The sequence below is a fragment of the Chenopodium quinoa genome, unplaced genomic scaffold (assembly GCF_001683475.1).
Source record: "Chenopodium quinoa cultivar QQ74 unplaced genomic scaffold, ASM168347v1, whole genome shotgun sequence".
NCBI classification, from domain to species: domain Eukaryota; kingdom Viridiplantae; phylum Streptophyta; class Magnoliopsida; order Caryophyllales; family Amaranthaceae; genus Chenopodium; species Chenopodium quinoa.
Genome location: NW_018744100.1, coordinates 803732 through 830377, shown reverse-complemented (window position 1 = coordinate 830377; position 26646 = coordinate 803732). Strand labels below are relative to the sequence as shown.

At 33.3% G+C, this 26646-nt stretch overlaps 1 protein-coding gene across 2 annotated transcripts; it reads right to left on the bottom strand.

Annotated features, from left to right (window-relative positions):
• Positions 1-3554: 3554 nt before the first annotated feature.
• Positions 3555-13440, bottom strand: LOC110692298 (cadmium/zinc-transporting ATPase HMA3-like). 2 transcript variants are annotated; one of them, XM_021869300.1, is made up of 10 exons: positions 13259-13440; positions 12599-12873; positions 8791-9048; positions 8109-8206; positions 7481-7736; positions 7228-7365; positions 6507-6834; positions 6147-6349; positions 5834-6045; positions 3555-5479 (listed from the first exon to the last, which is right to left on the bottom strand). In XM_021869300.1, the coding sequence occupies exons 2-10, from the start codon at positions 12828-12830 to the stop codon at positions 3806-3808; spliced, it is 3399 nt and encodes a 1132-aa protein (XP_021724992.1). In that variant the 5' UTR covers positions 12831-12873; positions 13259-13440; the 3' UTR covers positions 3555-3805. The 2 variants fall into 2 exon arrangements, with proteins under 2 accessions (XP_021724992.1, XP_021724993.1); XM_021869301.1 differs by lacking the exons at positions 12599-12873; positions 13259-13440 and adding an exon at positions 10908-11797.
• Between the last annotated feature and the right edge of the window lie 13206 nt (positions 13441-26646).

The following is a 26646-nucleotide window of genomic DNA, read 5'->3' as shown; positions in this document are numbered from 1 at the left end:
TGTCCAAAAACAAACATCCGCCAAGTACTAACCACAAGTACGCCCTTTAATGGACATTGAAGGGCCTCCGCGCCTCCAAGGTCGACTCCATTATCCTCTCAGGCAGCACCCCACTACCCTGTCATACGGTTTTAGTACCGCACTTCTCATTCAGCTCTTCCGCAGTCATGTCCATGGTAATCAAGCACGCGTCCCGTAAAACGTCCGTGCTAGGAGTAGTGGAAACCATGGAACCATCAACACGAAGCCCTAGAATATGATACACATCATGCAACATGATCGTGATCTCCCCAAATGGCATGTGAAACGTGTTCGTGTTTGGCTGCGATCTCTCAACAAAAGCAGAAATCAAGGGCAAGTCAAATCGCTTGAACATGATCCCGAGTAAGTGAGATAGACCACTGCCATCAATCAGTTCCAGGTGCTCCTGCGCAAGACGACCTCGCCAGTTACCCAATTCAGAACACAACTGTGTCCTGCTCAAACACCACAGAACATTTCGCTCCTGCCCACCCCATATATATGCAGCCACGTGACTCTCAAAACTAGGAATAACAGTACCATCCTCAGGCCCACCTGGCATCGGCTCTTGTACTACCCATGTCTCTGATGAGCTGGTAGAAGGTTGAACTGGCTCACTACTACCAACAAATCCCCCATGCTGAGCCCTATACACAGTACGATAATCCTGAAGGTCGTACTCTGAATCTCGATCAGCATGACTAGCTCGCTCATCATCCTCATCGTCAGATGAAGGCACTCTACCCGACGAGTACATGGGGGCACTCCCATCTGACTGATGCTCCCCCGACCAAGTACCAGCAGACCCGTGCTGCTGCTCATGATGAAACGGTGCCTCCGAAGGTCCTGCACCACCTAACTCCCTCCTAACTGATGCATTCAAACGTCTTGATCTTGCATGTCGAGCACCCAAACCCTCAATCTGCATTAAATAAGTACAAAATCAGATTTCATTAATACTTACACACACAACTATGATATCAAAGTTGAATCACTAACATTCAAATTCAAAAATATCATTTCAAAACTATAATAAACCAAATCAAATAAACAATAATAACAACATTACCAAGGATCAATAATAACTAATAATAATTTGACAACAATAACAATAAACCAAATCAAAACAATAATAAACCACAAAATCGGCAACATTACAACACAACAACAACAACAACAACAACAATAATAACAATGGTAATAACAACAACAACAATAATAATTTCAATCAATTTTTTATAAAATTTTAATCACGAAAAAATTACATAACAACAATACATAACAATAACAACAAAAACAATATAATTATATTAGTCAAAAAAAAAATACATATCAATAATCACGAGGAAAAAAAATTCCAAAATTAATAAAAACCATAATACATAACAATTACACATAACAATAACAATAAAAACAATTAAAATTATATTACTCAAAAAAAATTACATATCAATAATCACGCGGAAACAAAAATTCCAAAATTAATAAAAAAAACATATACATAACAATAACAATAAAATAAAAAAAATTATATTACTCAAAAATAAAAAAAAAAACAAAAATATTAATCACGAAAAACATGAAAAAAAAAACAAATCGACAAACAAAAAAAAAATCGGAAAACCCAGACTTCCGCCTGAAAAATCCGAAAGTCTGGGGAAACTTCCGGAAATTTCAGGCGGAAGTACTTCCGGAAATTTCAGGCGGATGTGGTACTTCCGCCTGAAATTTCCGGAAGTTTCCCTAGACTTCTGGATTTTTCAAGCTGAAGTCTGGGTTTTCCGAATTTTTTTATTTTTTTTCAAAATCAGAAACAATTAAACAACAACCAACCTGCTCGTCGCCACTAACGCCGCCCCCGCAACCACCGTACGTCAGCCTTATGCGTCGCCGGTCCGCCATAGCCGGATTCAACCTTTGATTGGTGGTGTTCGTTGTTTTTTGTTTGATTTTCAAAATTTGGGGTTTTTTATGAAAAAAAAATTTCTGATTTTTTTTTTAATTTCTGACCTTTTTTTTAGAGTGAGAAAATTTTAGAGAGAGAGTGTGTAGGTTGTGAAATGACTTGTGAGTTTCGGAAGTGAGTTTCCCGAGTATTTATAACCGAGGGGCAAATTAGGAAATTCAAGTAAAAAATGCGAGCGTCACCTTGTAATTTGCAAACGACGTTTAACAACACCCAAGACAAGTGGTGTAATATTAAAAGAACGGAGGAAGTACGTGAGTTATTGTGATAGATTTTAGGAAGTTGAGATATTAAGGAATATTAGGATTAGATATTCTTATTGTTTATATATATTGTAATGTGGTCGAATATTGTGAATGGGAAAAATACAATGAGAACATTTTTCCCCAAAATTTAACAAGGTCGCATAAGTTTTATCCTAAAACCATATGACATTATAAATAACTACCTACATAATTTATAAAGTAATCACCTTTCTACCACTCTTATGTAGGCAATTATTCTTCACACAAATGTTATACACCCAACATGAACACATAAGTGTCAATCAAAAGATCCATAAAAAGGCCATGCATGTTAGGTTTAGCAATTGGTTGAAATTCTTCCTTGCATTATTAATTTGTCTATTTCAACATAAAATTGGTTGAAATTCAATCAAAACTAAAATTTAGCAAAGGACTTTTAATGTCTAGATTAAGAAATATGTGTGGCCAGGTATTATTAGACGGTTGGCATTGGAGGGCTCTTATTGCAACACAAGATCATGGAATAAATAGAGTAAGAGGTAGAAATGCAATGCAATCATATTTGAAAATGATGCTTATCATATATCATATCCATGGACCAGAGCATTTTGTTTATTACTCTATCTTTAAAGCATCAAATTGATAAGGTAAAAAGTTAGATGTGGATTGGGCCTAATCTATATGGATTGACTCCAATGGTTTGAAAGGGACTAGCATTAGCCTAGTTCATGGCACATTATCTTTTATACATTTACACTTTTATGCACGTATACATGTGTCAATCGTATGTTATAATACTCTTATCATTGTACATACAACTGGTTGTGAATTGAATGTGTGATGCGCGTGACTCGTAGAGTTAACATATTTTATTTTCCATAAATTTCTATACTTTATAATTATTTTATTAAGTATTTACATGTGACGAGTTAAATTCATATGATAGCGCACACTACATATGGTTGTGAGGTGAATGTGTGATAAGTGTGACTCATACATGTGTTAATTATATGTTATACATGTGTTAATTATATTTTATAATACTCTATTATTGTGCATACAACTGGTTGTGAGGTGAATGTGTGATAAGTGTGACTCATAGGGTTGACATGTTTTATTTCCACAAGTTTTTATACTTTTTAATAATTTAATGAAGTATTTACATGTAACGAACGAGCCAAGTTCATGCTTTCAATGACAGTTTGAGATGAATGAAGTAGTTGGATAAATGGAACAATGATGTTTAGCGACGGGGCGAGTTCTTGGCAAAATAATTCCTTAGCCCATCCACTCTTTACTAAAATCAACAAATAGTGACAATATGAGAAATCAGGTCAGGATGCAGCAGCTTCCATCTGAACTTGCTCCTCCAAATTTACTTGTTAGAATTGTTCCCCTGGTTAACTTGCCCAAAAAAGGGGGCTACCTAAAAAAACAACTAAATTTTCAACTTTATATAGAAAATTAAGGTTGAATGTCATAGCTCTCATTGTCTCACACCCATCCCCTAAAAAAAAAGAAACGAAAAAAAAGAGTTTTCTTACCCCATTTTACTCTACACACAACACACGTACTATTCTGTTACAATTTCTGTAAGCCCTCCAAAAGCAGGTCCAATATGACCCTGTGGACCACTGCAACACTCCTTCCTGAAGCTCTTGCAACATGCCCCAACCTCCCTCTTTCTCAAACTGCTACATGCGTGTTTGGCAACTGCGTTAGCATGGCCTGATCCATGTGACAAAACACGGTGATGGTGGTGATGATGATGTGTAACATGAACATCATGGGATTTTGAGCAATGTTCATGTTTCGAGTCCATATGTTTGCTGTGCAGCACATCAATAACAGAACTTGACTGTACAGGACTTATCTCTTTTGTGTCTAGGCATTTCAGTTTATTTGTCCCATCATTGACTTCACAACATGAACTCTTCTGTTCAGAATGATGATGTGCATGTACCCCCAAATGATGATGCTCTGCCGAATCCAAGTGATCATGTTTGATACATGAACTAGCCTGGCTTTCAAGCAAGTCAAGGCAATGATCGTCATCAGAACATACGTTCCCTTCACAACAACTTGAGCTATGTGGGTCGTTGGACTCACACTCTGATGCGCGTTCAGGAGAATGACAGTGTTTCTCATGTGTGTCATGAGCATCTGCTGAATGACAGTGTGTATCATGTGTATCATGAGCATCTGCAGAATGACAGTGTTTATCATGTGTGTCATGAACATCTGCATGACAATGCGGTTGATTAGTTGGTTGACAGCATTCAGATACATGTGCTCCGACAATTGGATCCACATAACTAACACTGGAATAGGATGTACTGCCGGTAGTCTGACATGCAGGCGCGCAACTCTCTGAACATTTAGCAGATTCACACGAGTCAGGATTAGTCGTCTGACAAGGATTAGCTAATTGACTCTGAGAAGAACATTTTGCAGGCCCACAAGACTTGGTGTCAGTCGGTTGACAAGGAATAGCCGAGTGACTCTGAGAAGAACATCTTACAGGACCACATGACTTAGTATTAGTTGTCTGACAAGGAGTAGCCGAGTGACTCTGAGAATAACATTTTGCTGGACCACATGCCTTGGTATTAATCGCCAGACAAGGAGTAGCCGAGTGACTCTGAGAAGAACATTTTGAGGACCCACATGACTTAGGTTTAGCTGTGTGACAAGGAGTAGCCGAGCAATGAGGCACTGCAGTTTTGGAGCAACATTGCTGACTTGTTTTAGAATGATGGAGTTCTGTCTTATGAGAATGACATGATGAGAACATCCCAAAGCATCGGCTACTGCCATGGGTATGACTTGACCCCCGTAGGAGAAGCATGCTGTTGAAGATCACAACCAAGCATGTCGCGACATCAGCTAGAACTGCCAGCCAGACGAGTGGGTGTCCTGCAATGGCAAAAGCAATGACTCCAGCCTTTGTAATGATAGAGATAAATATGTTTTCAATCACTTTTCTCCGGGTTTTTCTTGCTAGCTTAATAGCTTTCGGTATTTTCCTAATGTCATTTGACATGAGAACCACATGCCCTGTCTCTGTTGCCAGCGCTGAGCCTGAAACTCCCATTGAGATACCCACATCTGCAGTAGCTAATGCAGGAGCATCATTAACACCATCGCCAACCATAGCTGTGGGTCCGTCTTTCTTGTAGTCCTTTATGATTCTTGCCTTGTCCTCAGGCAGAAGGTCTGCATGAACTGCATCTAAAGTTTTTCCGAGCTGCAATAATCACAGAAACCTATAGTCAGAAAATTGTATTCATATCTTCACACTACAAAAGAAATACTCTTACAGTCCAGAATTGATATCACAGTTTCCTGTGATGCTTTGGTATGTCCCCTGTATAGTCATTTCCTTTAAATGAAATAGCTGGAGATTAAGATGAATTTTCCAAAGACAAAGCTGAAATTGAGGGATAAAGAAGCTGTAGATGGCACAACTACGATCAAGATTTCCGTAGAAGTAGTCCCTTTCAAAGCACTAGAGTAAATAGGCTAGAAAAGGCTAAACTTGGCAAAAGTATCTATAAAGGGTTTAAATCAATTACTATGAAAGTCAGGTCCAAAAATAAACCTGCTCTTGTGCACGCATCGCTGTAGACCGGGTATCTCCAGTGAGCAAAGCAGTCTTTATGCCCATTGATTTCAGCTCTCTGATTGCTTCAGCAGCTCCTGATCGACAGTCATCTGAGAGACTGAAAGTCCCAATAAGAACCCCTCCAGAGTACACATAACCACAAGTTCGCGCTTCCTTTATACTATCATCACCATGAACAATATTTGAAGCTAACATTTGATTATACAAAACAGATTTGAGTCAGAAAGTTCATTAAGAACTTTACAAAAACATGTATTAGAAACAATAATATATAGTAGCAGTTGCTTACCTACTGTACAGTTGGCCCTTCGGCCTAGCTTCTGGTTTCCAATGTATATTTCCCTTCCATCAATCTTCCCGAAAACCCCTTCTCCTGGAAAATTCTGAAAGTCTTCCACATTTTCAGGCTTCGGTTCAATGCCTTGAGGTCGCCCATAATCAGCAAGTACAGCTGCTATAGGATGGCTGGACTTGCTTTCGATACTTGACACCCTACAACAATCGATAATTTATCAAATTATATGGTGATAACTGTAAAGGATTACTAAAGTAATACACTATATTCTTTCATGCAAATACTGACAAACCATAGGAAGATGAGGGACAATAAATCCATGTCAAAGATCGGCAAAAACTATAAAACACCTACCAGTATACTAGAGTTGTCAGAGTAACATCATCAGCAAGTGAACGAAAGTCTTTCAAGGTGAATTCACCTCTTGTTATAGTTCCAGTCTTATCAAAGGCGATGTGTTTAATTTTGGCAAGAATTTCAAGGTAATCTCCCCCTTTTATCAGAAGCCCTGAAGTAGCTGCTCTTGAAAGTGCACAAAAAGTTGCAACTGGTGTCGAAAGGATAAGTCCACAAGGACATGCACTTACTAAAACTACCAGTGATAAGTAAAACCAATGCTTCTTGTCATGAAGTTTCATTGCAACAGGAACTACAGCTATACCAGCTGATATTAAAACAACAGCTGCAATGCATAGCCAAAAAAACACACTGAAATCATGCTCATTTAAATGTGAATTAGTCTGAAATAAAAGAACCTACCATTTTTTACCAATTTCACTCTTAATTCAGTTGTTTACAGTATGGTACTACAGTTATGTTCTTTTCAAATTATGGAAATTGGTTTCAGCGAAACTCCGATTTGATAATTAAAGTTAAATTTTGATTGCATAAATCAGTAAACACGTGTGACAAACACGCTGATGAATTAGAAGAAAAAAAAAACAGTTTTAAGCAGTACACATAAGTTCTGGTTAGTAAAATATCAATTTAATTCAGCAAAAATATGTTCAGTACAAGTTAAAATCAGCATATACGTATATAACCACAAAAAAAATAAAAAACAGGATTAACAAACCTGGTGTATAATATTTTGCACATCTATCAATTAGCCTCTGAACACTAGATTTATTGTTTTGAGCTTCTTCTACTAGCTTTGCCATTTTTGCGACTGCACAATCCTCGGCTAAGGCAGTTGTTTTTACGCTGACATAACCTATTATTTTAATATGAAATGTTATCAACAGAAAATATATGTACTCATAAATGTAATTAATTGCTTAATATAAAGTGAAGAGATCCTAGACTATAAGACTAGGGAGGAAACTTACCATTTACATTAACAGTTCCTGCCCAAACGGTAGAATCCTTTTGCTTGGGAACAGGATATGATTCCCCAGTTAAAGTCTTCTCATCTACTTCACAAGTTCCTTCCGCAACTACTCCATCGATTGGTATAAGTTCTCCCGACTTAACAGCCAGAACAGTACTCAGCTTAACATCTTTCACATTCACAACTTCTCCTGTTTCTGCTATAGTTGCTTGTTGAGGTGTCATGCTCAAAAGTGATGACATAACCGCGGTTGCCTGAGACACGCAAGGAGGGGAGGAAAAACACATTTATATTGAACTCAGCTCATAAGTGCATGAGGTTGATGTAGCATGTTCATACCAATATTTCATATGGAAATTTGTACCAAGAAAGCATAGCAATTGGAAGCATTTTTTTTTTTCACAAAATATATTTTTTTAAAAAGGAGCTTTTATGTAGAAAATTTAGCTCACATAGTCTTGTTATTGATGCTTAATTAAACCTTTTTACCCCTCCTACATAACTAATTTGGCTAAAAGTGAAAACGACGACATACATGGCCTATCAAACACAAGGAATATGCAAAATGAAAACACAAGAGAAATAATTACTGAGCTGGAAATGATAAGAGTACGTAGAGTTGAAACCTTTTGACTAGCCCTTGATTCAAGCCATTCCGCGATGGTGAAAAGAAAAACTATAGTACCAGCTTCTGTATAATCTCTCATCACAAGGGTGCCTACCACTGCCAAAAATCATGTTTAACATTATTTTAGAAAGGAAGAGAAATTACTAGTTAATCACTAACGCCATATCAGAAATATTGCACATTATTACTTTGGGAGAGCTGATAAAATACTTCTCAGCCAGTTGAATAAGTCTGCATCCACTGATCACCAGCATTCTCAGTTTAATTTGAAAATTGATAAAAACTTAAGAGGCCAAAAACTTAAGAGGACAATAACAGAATAAAACAAAAGCAAACCACTCCACAATTTAAAGTGCCCCGGGAACTAAAAAGAAGTACTAGGGTGATAGTGAACTGCATGTGGTACTGTTGGTCTGCTACTACAGCTCGATGTACCATCCTATACTCTTACCGGTCAGCAAGTGATCAGATCAGCTCATACAAGTTGTGCAGTATGTACAACATAAATTTCTATGTCAACCAAACGACTACTTATTTGTTTGTATGAACTAGTAATAAATGTAAATATTCTCTATACAACGGAGGAGGAACGTTCATGCTTTCTCAAACTCTAGCCACATCATGTAACAATGTCACAGATAACAAAAGTTAGAATATATCATATCAGCATTATGCAGTACCTGCTATGAGCATAAGAATGTTGACATCGAGGGTAAAATTTCTGATTGCAATTACACCCCTCATGAGAATAGGCCAAATACCAACAGCAACCGCTGCAACTGCTAGCCATTGGAAAGGGTGGTATACGTACTTCAAAAATGACAGCGAGAGCAACAGTCCTGAAGCAATAACATAAGGGCTAGGCCATTTTCCCCTGTAGCTCGCTTTCCCAATTACTCTCACGTTTGCTTCTAGCCGAGCTTGATTCAAAGCCTTCACTGTCGTAAGAAATGTACACAAGTATTATGTTAGAGAGCCACTAGGTACTTTAAATTACTTTCTAAGAAATGAGAATGTTCCAAGAGATAGCGTTGTACTTGGGAAGCAAACTACTTCCTACATTTTTCAAGCATGCGAGTGCATAACATCAATCAATTATTATATATCAATAAATAAAATTTAAAAAAAAAAATGTTATCTTGACAATATATGTTGAGACGAATTTAACGAGATCTCCACTAAAAAAATGTTTTTCCTTACCACAGGAATAGCAAATAAAGTACTACGTAGTCCGTATTACGTATGCTTAGTGTAAAAATGAAAAGGGTACAACTAAAAATATTCATTACATGTTCTTGCTATGACTTCCCTTATGGCCTTATCATGTTCTTAAATTACTACTCGACACACCTTAGGTCTCGTGTATACTGTTTTGATGTTTAAGGAGCCACGATGGCCAATGATGTACATCAAACAAGATTTGATCCAAACTACGGAATAAATGAAACAGAGGTAGTAATAATAATTTGGGACCATGCAATAATATCAATACGAATTGAAGTATTATTCTACATGAAAATGTGAGACTTATTATTATAACACATAATTTGTCCTATTGAACTAGTTAGTGCGAAACTAGTCAGGCAGTCATTCGAAAACATGACAAATTAATTGCCCTCCTTTTTAGCTTAATGGAGTTTGTCACGCATCTTCCCACATTAACTTTTTTAAAACGGTGTATTATTGCTACTTTATCTTTATTAATTTCTTATATGGTGGTCCAAATAAATGTTACACCATTAAGAATTGAAAGGGTTACATTTTAGGGGCTCTTATCAAACCAAATTGTCAAAGTCTCAATCTTACGTTCTTACCTTGAATTGAAATGCGATGATTAGCATTAAATACGTGTATTATTTTATAGATTAAGAATTCAGCATTATACTCTCTCCATTCAGTTCTACGAAATATTCACTATCTTTGTACATTTACACTATTCACACGTTAATTTGTCACTCCGTATAATGAATATATAGAAAAATATACAAAACGAATTATGATATTTCTTTTAGGGCAATTTTCTATAGATTTTTAGCCTAATTTTCAGCAACAATTTATCCCCATTTTAAGCATGAATGCATGATGATAAACTAATATTTTAACGTTAACCCACTGATTAACAAGATCATGAGACTATAATAAGTAAAACCTCTTGAATTTTATAAAAATCAAGGTTAGCTAGAAGCAACCTCTAGTATTAAATCTCAACTACCAACAACATTATTAATTAAATGAATGTGAAAGAGGTGTTGTACACTACGTAGTACTACACTTGTACTACTCGTCGAATATCAATTACTACTAACTAATACTTTGTTAGATATGGGTTTGGACCGCACCCGCAAACCAAGTGAGAGAGTCCACTTCACAAGACCAAAGGAGATTCCATCCCAAAACCATATGGCAATATGAGAAGCAGCCCTTTAGGCTTATTAAGTGATTAACTCTCTCTTATTCAATCAATATGGAACACTTACATGTGTTATTTGGTAGAATATAATTCAAGGTCCCAAACCATGGGTCTGACTCTGATACCATGTTAAATATAGGTCTAAGCCGTACCCGCAAACTAAGAGATCAAGTCCATTTCACAAGACCAAAGGAAGTTCCATCCCAAAACCATATGGCAATAGGAGGAGTAGCCCCTTAGGCTTATAAAGTGATTAATTCTCTCTTCTTCAACCAATATGGGACACTTATATGTGTTATTTGACAGCATATACTTCAACATGATTGGTCTATTAGTAAAGATTGTACTCCGTATTTCACAACTTTGAGGTTACATATAGAAACTTACAAAGTAGATTTTGGAACTTTATATATTTTCATCATTTTATTTGTCTCCATCAACCATTTATGAAGAATTTTGTGGGTATTAAAATATCACATGTATTGATGTTATTTTGCTTCACGTAGTGCAAGAGAATAGGTCGCATTTCTCGTGTCATACATGCATGGGTTGGAAAACGTGACACCAAATTAAACCTACCCCCTCCCAGGAGGAAGAAAAAAAAAAAAAAAAAAACCCTAAATGATTATTTCACGTGCTCAAAACCATTAATATCATGCTTGATTTTATGTCGTTTTGGACAAAGAGTACGATTTCCATGTGTTTTATTTTCCATTTCAAATTAATTTTAACAAGGCACAATTTTCCTAAGAAAATAAAAGGTTTACCTATGAGAAATTCAAGGGAAAAAAAAGTCACAAGATCGGTGTCACGAAAATACAATAGTGACCCAATTTTACATTAAGATCGGTGTCACGAAAATACAATAGTGACCCAATTTAACATGGCAAACACCGTATTACTTAGTGACAAATGCAAATATGATGAATGGATAATGACTACAAAATGATCAAAAATAGAGCATTTAAACCTGAAAAATCTCTGCATCACATCAAGTTTGTTTTCAACATGTCCAAAAATAAAATAAAAAACGGTTTTCTTTTTCTTTATTGGCCTAACCCATTTTTGATGCTTTTCAAAAGGAAAAGACTAGAAAGATAAGGAAGGGTGGTCAAACAATTTTCTCCTTTTCCAAATGAAAAAAGCGGTGCACAAAAATGACACATTATTGTTGGCTGTTTTTTGCCATAAGTTAACATTGATTTTATTTCCTTTTCAATTTGATTCTCGAATAAATTTCTTAGAGAGTTTTTTTTTTTTTAATAAATCACAAAGATAATACAAATTAATATTTATTAATAATTATAAATAAGAGTGGAGAGATTTGAACATGTGGGCAAAAAATTTCTAAGAGAATTCAATTTGTTATTTTTGTTTTTTTTTTTCTTTGGGTATTTAGAGAACCACAAGGATAAGGTGAAAATTGATCTTGGGATCTCTTGAAACCGAAAGAAAAGCGCTAATCATTTAAGCTATTTCTCACTCTCGAATTTGTTAATTTTGTAGAGATAACTAATGCGTCGAGTCTTGTGTGACACCGTCTTGTTATATGAGGCTAGTGGCGGACATTGCTTAACACGTTACCATAAAGTTGATCGTATTTTACGATTCATATACTCGTACAAGATAAACATTAGCATGCGAAATCTTGTTCGATTTAGCAATCAAATCTCCTTTAGAAGATGTTAAAGCATATAAATTTAACTTTGTAACAATTTTTTAGAAAATAATTCAAAAAATCCTTATAGCTTTTTTAAATGGTCGAAATGATTATTATTGTGAGATTGTATCATACGTGTTCTTACACATTACAGTAACAATTTGTAAAAAGGAAAAATGCAAAAATAAAAAAAAAATAAAAAAATAGAACAGCTACTAAAAAGATCATCAAATACCATTACTCTTTCTTGTTACGTAACAAGTGTCCGTTTTCTCATTTCTCAATTATAAATATTTCAATCTACCCCAAAACTCTGAGTTAAATTTTATTCGTGTCGACCCATTGACATCCCTAATTCACAATTCGATGTTTACGAAAAGAAGAGAGAGATAAAGAGAGAGATAGAGAGCGAACATACCAATTTGATGTTGAGAGATAAGGAGGATATCATGCACAACAATGACAGTTCTAGAAGGAACAATCACTGAAACTTCAACTACTCCTTCAAGTGGTTTCAGTATTTTCTCTATTAATGGAACTTCTGATGAACAGCATAATCCCAACACATCAAAATAGCTTTTTTCTATATTACATCCTCTTTTTTCTTTGTTTACATCACTTTTTTCTCCTCCCTTTGAAGATTTATCCATTCTTTGCTGCTACAACAAGTTTATTTTGTATTATTTTTTAAGCCTGCACAACAACAACAAATAAAAAATAAAAAAAAAAAGTCATGTTAACCACATAAATTCATAGGATTTTCTTCTTTTTTTCCTTTTTTTGGGGGGCAAGAAATCACATGGAAAAAGTTTGGTTTTTTTTTCCCCTCTATTTTTTGTGAATTATTGCATAAACTTAAAAAATATCGTGACAAAATTGATACAGTAGTCCATACATGCCAGCTAGCTTAGTTGGTTAAGGTGCTGGAGGGTTATATCCAAAACCCGAGATCAAATCTCGAGAAGCGAAGTGGCATTTGAGTTTCAAAACCCCATGTGAAAAGGAAAACCCAAGAAGAAGAAAGGGAAGGAAATCAAAACAAAAAAGAACAAGGAGAAGGAGAAGAAGAAAAACTAACCAAATTAGGAATAACTCCTATGAATTAATATGAGGTGAAATTTGGACCAGCCTTGAGTAAGAAGAATGAGAATCATATAATATGAATGTATTTATAAAGAGGTGTGAATTAATGAGGAGAGAAGAAGATGGAAAAAACAGAGGAAAGCAGGGGAAGTTTATATATAAATAAAAAGGCATAAGAAATGTGAGATGGCACAAGATGAAACATTTTGCAAAAGCTATGCGTCATTTAAACAACAATTGGGTCCCTCCACATTAGCGGTTACTAGTTACTACTATAAGTGTACTACCAAAATATAACTTGACTCATACACATTGGGAAAATAGTTATGAAGTACTACAATTATTATACAAGTACTTAGTTAAAGTTGGTTCGTACTTTCTCCGTTCTTTTATTCATATATTCATATTTTTGTTCTATTGAATATGATTTAGATTAGTTTCAAATTATGTTTTATAGAATGTGAAATTTGTAGTATAATTTTTTCTAATTGATAAAGATAATGAGAAGGTAAGTAGATCGAGAACAATGATGTATCATGTGTGATAGAGTATAAAACATATTCCTAAGCTTAACTATTAAGTTAAAATTTGGTTAAAATAGTTCACTTAATATGGTATCACGCTCGCGTGATACAAAGGTCACGGGTCCAAATTTCATCCACCCTTCACTTTCAAGTGGAATATTTCACGCTGGGTATGAGGAGAGTCCATGTTGTATCCACATTTCAAATTCAACGGGCTCTCAAGTAAGGGAGCGTGATAGAGTATATAACATATTTTTAGACCTCAACCATCAGTTTAAGCATTTGGTTGAAATGTTCCTTTAACAATGTAGACCCAATCCAAAACGAGAGTAGGAAGTTTAATGAGGAAACATGCAAATTGCAAATTTGTGACAAGTAAAAAGTTTAATGGGGGACAAAGGGATTATTTCCTTAATTGTATGACATCTTCTCCAATTACTTACTAGTCAATAAATGCTATCTTTGCTTTTATAGTGTTTTTAATGCAATTATTTTACACAAAATTTAATATGTGGCTGGCCATACTGTATGGTCGAAGTTACTTGATTTGGGATTACTCAATCAGTCAGGTTTTATTTGGTCAGAGGTTATTTGATCGGCTAGGGATTACTCGGTCGGTTGAAGACTACTCGATCAGTGTTTTAGTGTGTGTCAGCCGGTCACACGGAAAAGCCACACAGAAAACGCACTGATTATTTTATCATCAAAATATTTAATTATGTTTTACTCTATATTAAAGATTATACGGAGTATAAAATATTGTATATTGAAACTTCACATCGAAATCAACCTAATAAGATTTTACATGAGCATATTAGTTCTTATGTATCAATGAGCAATATGATCAAAGTAACCAAAACTTTCAAATTAAACAAGAACATCTTTTATAGGCCGGGTGAAGTTATCATTCATTATTTTCAAGGGGAATTGATAAATTTCTTCAACTGCATGTCCATGCATTACCTAAAACATGACCTTAGGAGTATCCAGAGAAAAAATCGTTTAAAATAATTGACGTGGTTACACTTTGCATATATGTCAATGTACTAATATGACCTTAATTATATAATTAATTCATGAAACTTTATATTAACATCTACTCTAACACCATATTTCATAATAAAATTTGTTTTTAATATGTTATCAAAAATATATGATCAAGAATAATATTTGAATAGTGAAAAAAAAGTCAAACATGTCGATAATAATTCTAAAACGTAGGGAGTATTATTATTACCAAGTTCTACCCTTCTATATCTACTACGAAATACTTCTTATTTTATTACTACCTCCGTTACATATTAGTTGCAAGTTTGGAATATTTTATCTCTCACAAATAATCTCCAAAGTTACAACTAATTTTTATTATTATTATTATTATTATTATTAATACGTGTTATTTTTTAACCCGAACTAGGAGATGGATATTAATCGGATCGGGAATAAAATTAAGGATTATGGGAGGAAGAAAATGGAGTCCAGCTAAGAAATCAACTGAGTGGTGCTTACATTGTGTACTTGCACCTTATGGTTTGGTATAGTGGTTTTGATTCCATTTTTACATCATTTGTTTAAGATTTTGGTGTAAGGCCTGTTAGCTAATTAAGAAAGTTATTCATCTCCACTTTCTTCTATCTCATTTAAGTTGTCATCTTCATTCCTTATAAAGGAACTAGTACATTCTCCATTATTAAGTTGTTCCTTCATGTTGTACTAATTAACCTTAGTAATAAATAAAGGGTGCCTGATTGAGAGGTGTTTCATTACAAGTATACTTTATCTGTTTTATTTTTTTTTTGGTAGAAATCTGTTTATTTATTATCGCAACATTTACCTTGTTAAAAAGTTTTTCTTTTTCTTTTTATTTTTTATAATAAAAAGTTTAATAAGCTAAGTAATGCAATATACGAATATTTATTTATGAAAACAAACATCTCTTATATATTGAAAATTAGTGTGTGATCCGAACTTTACCCCGAGTGCTACTTTGAGTAATTTTCTATCTTTATTTTAGGATTTAGAAGATTTAATATTTTTTTTTTATTTAATGTGAGTAATTATAATACAATAATGACAACAATAAATTATTTTAGATTTTATTTGTTATACTATAAGCAAAAAAATAGAAATTACTTATCTCTTGATGCGTGAACCAAAACTGACAGTAGCCGTGTCGTGGAGAACCACTGACCTAAAATACGATTTTGCGCTACCTCCCGATGCAGTAGACAAGAAGCGGTCACCCTCCAGGATAAGTACGGCACCGGAGTTTATGTGCACTCACAACCCCGACTGGAATTTAGAATACTTGCCCAGAAAAATAAAGAACAGTGTTTAGTATTTTAGAGAAGAAATAGAGGTACGAATTGTTGTATATTTTGGCCGAAGAAAAGCCGAGTATAAATAGGAAGCAAAGGGAAAATCGCGAGCAGAAAAGAAGGAAACTGCTCGGCCAGAAAAGCGTACAGATTAAGTCGATTAATGTGGAGCAATAATCAAGGAGAGTAACGACCAGCTATAATCAAGGAATTAATCGTTGAACACATTCAAATTCCAACAGTCAAAATCGGAATAAATGTGAAGGAATATTCTGTCAACAAAGAAAGCAAATAAAATTTCTCCAAAAAGATAAGAGGGACCCACACCCGCGCATTCCCCAACTCTCGAGGCCCGAGCCCGACCCGACCCGGCTCGACGCGCGTGTGTGTGTGGTACAACACCCACCTCCAAGTCACTCAACTAAGCAGTGCTAAGAAACTAAAGCATACAAACAAGGCAAAACCTCTCCCCCCAACCAATGTGGAACCTTTTCCCTTTCATTTGTGAGTCTCTCTCTCTCTTGTTTTCTTCCAACACTCTTGTTTTATATCAAGAACTTCCAACAATCCCACACTGCTTCTTCGAAGATATGAAAAAGAAAGGAAGAAGAAAAAAAAAATTGATTCTGGGCAAAACAAAACAATTGCATTAGTGTCAATGTCTCACGACTTGAATTAACACATAGTGGACATCAAATTATGATCTCTCACCTACCAAGTGACCTTCTTCTTGAACTTAATAGGGAGTTAGGGACCCGTCACTTTGAGCCACACAATTGAACATGTATAATATTCTGAAATGCTGCGAATAAAAGTGACGCATTATACTGGTCATACGTCCAAGCCTGGATGCTCACAGGTGCTCTAGAGTATAAGCCCACGAAATACTCGTAGGAAGCGGCCACACTTCCACACCTAAGTAGGTGAATCCCATCAAGTCTGAGCTACAACACACCTCCAAAAATATGGATATGGGTTCATTAAGAGCCATATGCTCAACCTCTTTCTCATTTGTAGCTAAGCACAAAACAAACATCTGGAGATGGACAAAAAATAAAAACCGTGCTTCCGAATTATTATATAATAATGTTCCCCTTTGAACTCATAGTGAGTAGGAGTTCACTATTTCACAATTCATACAACGAGCGTTAGCCCTATCTCTTCCGACGTTTTCAAAACTAGTTTTCTACATAGGCATTTAGTCAACGGATCTGCAATGTTCTTTTCGGACTTAACATAGTCCAATGATATCACCCCTTCAGACAACAAATTTCTGACGGCCTTATGCCTCAGACGAATGTGTCCCTTCTTCCCATTATAGACATGGTTGTGTGCAACAACAATCGTAGCTTGTGAATCACAATGAAGTGCAACTGAAGGAGATGGCTTTCCCCACAGTGGAATATCAGCAAGCATGTTCAAAGGGGAACCCTAAACAATTACATATGGAATAAATGTTATTTTCGTTCACTTTTCTTTAAGTGCTGGACAAATTACATATGAATAACGAACAAATAAGTTACTCTGTAAATCTAATATCATATCACTAATATATAAAGCTAGTCTCGCAGCCAGGCTACGAGACAACAACACTTGACATTTCAGTTTTTATTTTTATTTATTTATTTTTATTTATATTTTTATTTATTTTTATGAAGGAAGTAATTGATGTTTCTTTTAAAAAGATTTTTTTTTTTAAAAAAAAACCCTAAAATACATGAGATTTGAGTATTGGGGTTTTGAAGGCTTCACGTGAAAACGACTCTTAAATTATATATAAGATATCAGCTCGCCTTCATTAATGTGCTAATTAATTATCATTAAAGCTTCCCCCTCTCGTTTCCCCTCTCAAAAATCAAATTAAGTTCACCCTATAGCTAATTGATAAGTATACACCTAAATAGTTTACATATAAATTAAAAAAATTTAAATTAGGCTTATAACCTAAGCATGCATATCACTATATATATATATGTGTTATGTATTTTAAAAAACAAAAAGGTAACTGTGAATAAGAATAATGCATAAATGACAACATGAGTCCGCGAAACCATTTTAAATTATCATTTGTTGCATTTGCATACATATTACTCTTTTTGTTTGTTCTAGTAATAGAGACAAATTCCGAATTGATTAATATAAGAGAAATTATACATATGTGGAATCTTGTTAGTTTCATTTTAATGTGTACTGATTTCAATATATAAATTGGAATATTATTACTTCATATTTTTTTTTTGTAAGAGTACGTAGTTCTCTTATAGAGTTAAGAATAAGATTGGGGTCTAAAATTTTACATTTTTCTCCTTTTGGGACCTTAGTGTTTTTTTTTTCACCTTTTAGGACCTATAGTTAACAATCCGGCTACGTAACCCACCTTTAACTCACCTGGAAAAAAAACTTAGTCCCTTCAATTAATTTTTGGCAAAAAAACTTAGTCCCTTCATAAATTCTGTCAATTCCAAAAATACATAGGCCCTTAAATCTTTATCTCATCCATAATTACCGAACAAAATTAACTACAATTTTTTTTTAAACTGATACATATCCAAAAACTACCCAATATTTCTTTTTTTTTTTTTGAACAACTACCCATATTTCTTAAAAATAGACTAATACTCATAATACTTCTACTCTAAAAATAATTGCTTTATGATAAAATTGATTGTTCTATTATAATTAGAACTGAACTAGCCGTATTTTTTTTTTTATGTGGAAACTAGCCGTATTTCTTAAAAATAGACTAATACTTTATACTTGTAATACTTCTACTCTAAAAATAATTGCTGATAAAATTGATTGTTCTACTATAATTAGAACCGGCAATCGTGTTGTGTTTGTGTTCGTGATCGTGTCAGAAACAAAACAGGTTGGGGAACCTCAACACTAACCCGACCCATTTAATGCATGTGTCGTGTTGTGTTGACCTTTTTAATTAAACGTGTTAGAAATCTTTGACATTAACCCGCATATTTCGTGTCCGGTTCGTGTCATGTTATATGAAAAAATATTAGTCACATGCAATATATTAATCAATAATTCCATAAAGCTAAGCATTGAGATTTTTTTCTTAGACAGATTAAGTCGTGCTAATTTGGTGTTGGGAATCTCAACACTAACCCAACCTATTTAATTAAGCAGGTTAAATTCAATTAAACATGTCGTACCATGTTGACTCGTTAATTAAACATGTTGAAAACCCTTAACACTAAACCGATTTTTTTTTTCTGTCGACACTAATTATAATCATCAAACATTGTAATCGGAAATGTGTTGGATTAATACAACTATACATTCATGGTGTATAAATCTATAATCATCGACAAAAAAAAAGGGAAAGAAAAATAAAATAGAACAATTGATGGCATAAAAAGATATAACTAATCTGGGTTTGTTATTGAATTAGTAGGGGGCTATCTTTTTTTGGCTACTTTTTAGGGGGATTAAGTTTTTAATCCAAAGGACTATCTTTTTAACTCAATCCAATTAAATTTTGGCCAGAAAGTACTCCTGAGGTCCCAAACGGTGGAAAAAAAAAGTGAGGTATCAAAAGGTGAAAAACTTAAAAAGATAGACCCCAATTTTATACTTAACTCTTTTATAGGGTATAGTCAAAATCATTTGTGCTCAAATACATGCATTGAAAAGGAATACCAAATATTTCTAAAATTAAGGTTAATACATATAAATATATATGATATAAAGAGGATAATAATCACGTGAAGCACATTTTATTTGAGCACATTTATATACTTGTATAGCTTCAATTCGACAGAAAATGACATGCATATATTCTCTTTTTAAAATTTGCTAGGCATATTGCCTTCATGCAAGGATTTTTTATTAATAATATTACTAAGTAAAGCTAACTACTTACCACAACGAATAATCACGTCGTATTATATGTAGGACTGATTAAAGTGAGCACATAATTAGGTTATTAGAACTGGATTGGTAAAAGAATAATTCCCTAATTACGTTTCTCTTTCTTATTAGTGCACCTTCTTTAACTAATTATGGATTGCTATCCGATTATACGTTGTATTCCATGATACCTTAGCTTGTTAATCTCATATTATTTCGTTAGGTAAGAATTGAGATTCAAAAAGTCATTAAAATTGCATAAACTATACCCATGCACTTTAGTATTGGTTCTTTTTACTTTGATTATGATGTTGATGTTATCACCATTTCCCTTTCCCATGGACTTTTCTAATTCTTTAATCACCCTTATTAATTTACGACATTACTGATTAGTTCGTTAATAATTGATACTACTATTGCACTATTAGTCCTAAACGAAGATAAATGATAAAAAGAGAGTATTTCACTATTCTAAATTGAATGGGAATATGTGTGGTGTGTTGGTAGATATTTGTTAGTTAACATATGGTAAAAGAGGATCGATATGTTTGCAGATGAAACAAATTCTTAGGAAGACAAAGGTGTAACCATAGGGTGTAGTGTTAACGAATTGAGACGAGATTAAACTTGTGATTGCTCAACTCATAAACATTCCGGCCTCCTTCCAATGTGGGACAAAACACCCAACACCGAAAACACCATTGTTAGAAGACTGCTCCAATACTTCCGTCTACATCTTCTGAATAATTTGAGCTCTTTGCTGTCAAACTTAGCTTTATTCCCTTCATTTGACATAAGTAAATCGATTCAATGTGTGACAAAATAGGGAAAAAGCTAGAGACATCAATATGAATGGTACGGTATATCTAAATAGCTAATAAATCGTTAATAATCTTATACGAATTATATCAAAAAAATGTGTTTTGTTTCAAACTCTGAAATCTTTATTATAGGTTACATAATAACATAATAATATTTCTGTACTCCAAAGCACCGTCGTGACCATGGAAATAATATAAATCATATACAAGTATATGCTAAGAAAACTACATATACCACTAGCATGACTGCATGAGGCCTCGCATTAGGGTCTTTTCGCCACGGCTAGACCGTGCATGGCGCGGAATAGCGTATCATAAGGTATTGCTACGTAACAGCTAACGTGAGACAGGGTTTATGAGCCACACATATTATCAGATACAATGCAAGTACATTACACACATTGGGTTCCTAAGTTATACATCCTTATTTTCTATATATACTTGTTGGAAAGTCTGCTATATATCGGGTGAGAGGTCGCTCATGAATAAATATACAAGTTAATTAAGGGAAATTATCTTAAAACTATATGACAATAGTAGTTTAACGAACTCGCAAACTAATTACCCTCCTACCAATTCTATCAAATGTGATCAGTTGCACTTCGATCCTTAGAAGTTAGAACGCTTAGTTAATATATAATGATATCACAAAAAGTACTCGATTTATTCTTGGATGCTTTACAAAGAATAAATCACATATTATATACACAAAGGACGTACTTATAATGTTGCCCTTTCACAATTCCATCAAATATAATGTTATAAGGAAAATGTTTAGTTAAGATAAACTCAATAAGAAATAATGTAACACCAAAACTAGTAGTACAGTAGTGGCACTACATACAACAACAAAATTATATGGTTATCTTTATGACATGATCATTTTATCATAGTACACTTTAGCCATCACCTAAAAGACCATGCGTCCAAGCACACTATCAAAAAAAGTTACAAATAATTAATTAATCTAATTTATTTAAGGATCTTTCATGTTACCTTTCACTACACTAAATTTCTTTCCTTATCTCTCTTTTTTTCCCTCGTTTTTTTTCCATCTAAATGGATTTTAATGATCTCACTAGTCATTTTAAAACATTTATTTTTCAACTAAGAAAGTCACTAACTTTAGATTAATTTAGTAACATTTCTGTTTGGTTGTTAATTGCTTAACTTATTAATAAACCCTTAAAATAGTATAGTAACAATTTCGTGTTGAACATTTTTAAAGCTTGTTCCGGTGCATGATTATCACTTCACAAAAGCAAAAGTTTGTGGTGATGGAGGCTTCGTTACGTACGTGTAATGTTATACTTTGAATTGCCAATTTAAGTCTACACTACTTTACCCTAGATTAAAGCATAGCAAAAGGCATACAAAGCTTATTGTATGTTTAGATAAGGTAAAGGACCCACTCCGTAGTAGCGAGTGAGTAATGCGAAAATCTCCGACCCGGTAAAAGTTTTGTTAAATCTACCCGGTTCTATAGCCTAGAATTCGAAATAATTAGGTTATGTTTTATTCATCTTATTTTTGTTTGTAGGTTTAATTTTTACCTGTTCATCTAATCATTACTCATTAAGTTAGGTTGATAAGTTCAAAATAAGATTAGTTAAAAAATAAGTTTAGATAAGTTATGATATAAATCACCCTAGTTCAATTTATAACTGAAATATAAGTGTTAATAAGTTTATTTAAATAAGTAAAGTTAAGTTTAGTGAGGTTTAAATCGATAAGATAATTTGTGAGAAGATAAGACAAGTTCATATCAATAAAATTAATCAAGTGTTCCATAGGGTTTATTTAATATATTCACCTTATTCTTATTTATTACATAATATTATTTGTTTGAATTTTTTTTTTTACACAGTATTATATATTCGTGTTATAATTAATCATATATGATTAAGTTAGACTGTCGGATCATAACAATTCAAAACAACAAACTAGACTAGTTCATACAAAATTATAAATTATCAATTCAAACCAAACATACAAATTATATTAGACCATAACTGACTAGAAAATCTAGATTCGACAATTTAATTAAATTGGATCACGATTTTAACCTCTATGCTCGAGAAATCCATTAGGTAAAGGGAAACAAGAAAAAAAATGAGGCCCCTCATGTCTAGAAATCTTGTGGCCATTTAAATCCAAGAAGTCATGCCATGCAAGATCAATCTCAATTTATTTGACATGCCTATCTTCCATAATGTAATTGGTGGCTATACCACTCAAGAATTATATTTTATTGGTTATTGAAATGAATCCATGAACTTTCTTTTTCCCACCCCACTCAATCATGCCCATCTAACAAAATGTACAAGGTACCCAAAAAAAAAATAAAAAAAATAAGCGTGTAGTTTTTAATTACTGCCACAGTTTTTTTTTAGTTGACACGTTTTGACTTTAGCACTATTCACACACTTTCTTTTTAACCGTGTTTTTGTAATTTATACGTAATGAAAAATATATTCATGTGAGGTCTTGTTAGATTCATCACGATGTATATATATTTTCAAAATATCAACTTTTTATAATTTTTGGTAATCGATAATTAAAGATATTAATGGTTAAATTTGTACATTGACAAACGTAACTAAAGAAACGTGTCAACTAAAAATAAACGGAAGAAAAATTTGGTATGTACTATACAAAGTAACAAGCTATCATTACAATTTGGACCGTTATAGAATCAAATTTCAACAATGTAATTACTCTAGTTGATTCCTTAGTAGGAATTGCACTATGTAAATATCAATTTATTTTGGATTTTCAGAGTGCTTCAAATTATTTGTGCCCTTGCGTCTTATTTTGTTTTTTTTTTTACTAGGATATAGTTGAATATGTACTTCCACTTTAGTGATACGATTTGTTTCGTGATACTTGCTCTAGCGTGGAAGATAACTAAAAGCACATACATGCATTATATCTGGAGTTGATTCGATTAAATTCTTCTTATATATCAAGGAGATAAGAAAGTAACAACGAACATCCATAAATTTATGCAATACACAAATAAAATTGGGACAACACATACATAGACTATGTTATTGTCTGCTTTTACTATGTAATAATGTGTATTTATGTAAGAAATACTACGTGCTTTTAAAATCATGTTATGCTCCTTATGTAATAAGCATTTAATTTTATTGCAAGAACATAATCCGTGTAAAGTTACTTGTTATTTATTATCTATAAATAATGTTATGCGCTTTTGTAATAAGCATTTGCTTTTACTGCAAGAACATACTCTGTGTATCAACATTACCTGATTACATGTCGGAGTAACTGTAACCAGGTGTATGTTCTAATTTCCGCCATGAGATTAGATCAAGTTTCTGAAAATTTTCATTTTTGTCAACTAATTTTATACAAAAAGTGCAAAATTGCAGCTACACATTAAATATTATCTATTGCTTTCAATGAGTTGGATAAAATTGATTTATTCTTTAGGTCTTCACTAGTTATGAAATCAATGCAACAACTCTATTCTGTTATTTGGAAAGGTAATTATCATCAGATGATACGTAAAGATAAGTTTATGTTGATTAATATGACCTTTGGACCATATAATAAATCCCTAATAATGAAAACTTTGCATTTTAGGAAATCTTTTCACTTTGGGTAAAAAAAGATTTGGCAAAGCTAAAAGTGGTAGCAAATTGAATCCACATCAGCCATAAGCTCTTCATCTTTGCTTGTCTAACAAAGCCTACTTGAATGTTTTCATCATACTACTTGAATGTTGTACTAAGTTAGCTCATAATGTTGTCACTTATTGTACATTCGTGCACATAAGGTTGAATGCATGCATAGGGCCGTCTCATATCCGAATTGATGGAGATTATCTCATAATAATTTATTAAGGTAAGGTGTAATAGTTACTTCTACTATTTAGGAGTGTATAACCTTTTAGTAATTCAATGTAAGACAAGTTCATTCTTAGAGTTACTTTTGAGCTTAGGTGTAAGAAATTGCATATGTTGTTCTCTTAGGTGCGCAAATTGTGCATCTGTTAAACATCAAGCCGAAAACCAAAGAACATGAAGACTTGCTCCAATGAACATAAACCTCGATAATCATAAGAGCTATAACTATATATATAAGATGATGTTATCATTGTTATGTTCACTGGAGTTTATGTTTTTTTATATATTTTGTTTTAGTCTTTGTTCTTTGGTTTCATGTTTAATGTTCATTGGATGCATTGTGCATATATACGTCTCCATCATCCAATTATTGCTCTTAGGTGAACCTTCATGTGTCACACAACTAACAATGGGATCATCATTCTTAATTGTTGGCCGATGTTCACTGGGATACCTCAAAAATATCGACCTTAGTCCTCTGATCAACTGGTAAGAGACTTGTTCCAAGTTAATTAGAGAGGTATTCGATTCAAGTCATAAAAATGTTAAAACAAATGGTGAGACAATTTGTTTTCAACAAAAGAAAGAGTTTGTTGTCGTTTTTTTTTTTTTTTTTTGCTTTAATCCAAATGTGTTAGATTTTAATAGGCTATGAATTAGTGAGTGAGGTATTTTTAGAAAATGGTATCATTGTATCTATAGTCAATTTTTTTATTAGGTTTATTTAAAATTTGCATTGTTATCACCATCATCCGATCCTTAGAATCCTTGGACATCAATTTTGCATAATCACTATCGTTGGTTGAAATTAAACTTGCAAGTGGTAAGCATAATTGCAACATTTTACATTTGTAACTAGATTGCTCCATTACAAAAGCTAGCTTATGAGTATATGATTGATATTGTTGCAAACAAGTCAAGTGAATATAAACAAATTTACCACTTAAGACAATAAGATAGATGCTGAAAAAACGAGAAAGAAATCATTAACTTCATACCTATTGGTGCAATAATGGTTCTTCTTGACTAAAGCCTAGCACTCTATGTGTACAACATTTGATTTAATCAAACATGAAAAAAGAGGGGTCTACTTAAGTCAAGTAGTGGTCAATTTATGAAATGGGTACCTCAAAACACCTTGAAATTATTTGGTTAAACTATTCTAGCGAATATTTAAAAGTATCTATCTACCATTTAAAACTATATTTGGTGGGTTACTAATCAAAATTTCATGCCAATACTAATGTTTATATTTTTTTTGATTAGGTTTAGATATACATTTCAAAACTACATGCACCAAGAGTACTTCCTAAACGTATAATACTCTAATACATGATCAAATCTCAAGCTAGTACACAATGCTTAGAAAATAATAGCAAATATATAGAGTGATGTGGGGTAAATATCTTGTAAAGAGAACAATTATATTTTATCTAAAATATAAGAAACTTTTATAATATATGGAGTATTAGGTTAACCGTTAATCATTTTAAGATAACTTTAACTTGATGCACTATAGACTTATGCATAAATTTATTTATCAAAAGCTAAAAGACAAAAGAAGATCCCACTAATTAAATACTCAATAGCCAAGTTCTTTCCAATTATTGATCTTAACAGAATATACTAGAATATTCCAGTAATGATATAACATCATGAAGGTTGAGACAAAACAAATTGAGATCCTGTGAAACCAAAAGTATATAAATTGATGGCAATTTGATTTTTAGTTGAAAAATTCAATAAATAAATAAAAATAAAAAGTGAAGTGCAAATATATTGGATTGCACCCAAAACTAAAAGGTCCTAATCACCTTAAAAAGAAAGTGGTGAACCAAACAGTAATTGCATTGCGCTCACCAAAGGTCATTTGGCTTAATATAGTTTTGCTTTTTACAAATTATTGACACTTGATTATTGCTTTTATAAAGTGCTACATTTTTTTTTTTTTTAAATCCAAGCATACAGGTAATCCAAAGTCTAT

Excerpts from the sequence above, each read along its gene's own strand:
- LOC110692298 (XM_021869300.1), bottom strand. The coding sequence starts at position 12,830 with ATGGATAAATCTTCAAAGGGAGGAGAAAAAAGTGATGTAAACAAAGAA. Across the intron at positions 8,207-8,790 it reads CATTCTTATGCTCATAGCAG|TGGTAGGCACCCTTGTGATG; the intron begins GTACTGCATAAT and ends GATTTTTGGCAG. Across the intron at positions 6,835-7,227 it reads TGCAAAATATTATACACCAG|CTGTTGTTTTAATATCAGCT; the intron begins GTTTGTTAATCC and ends TATGCATTGCAG.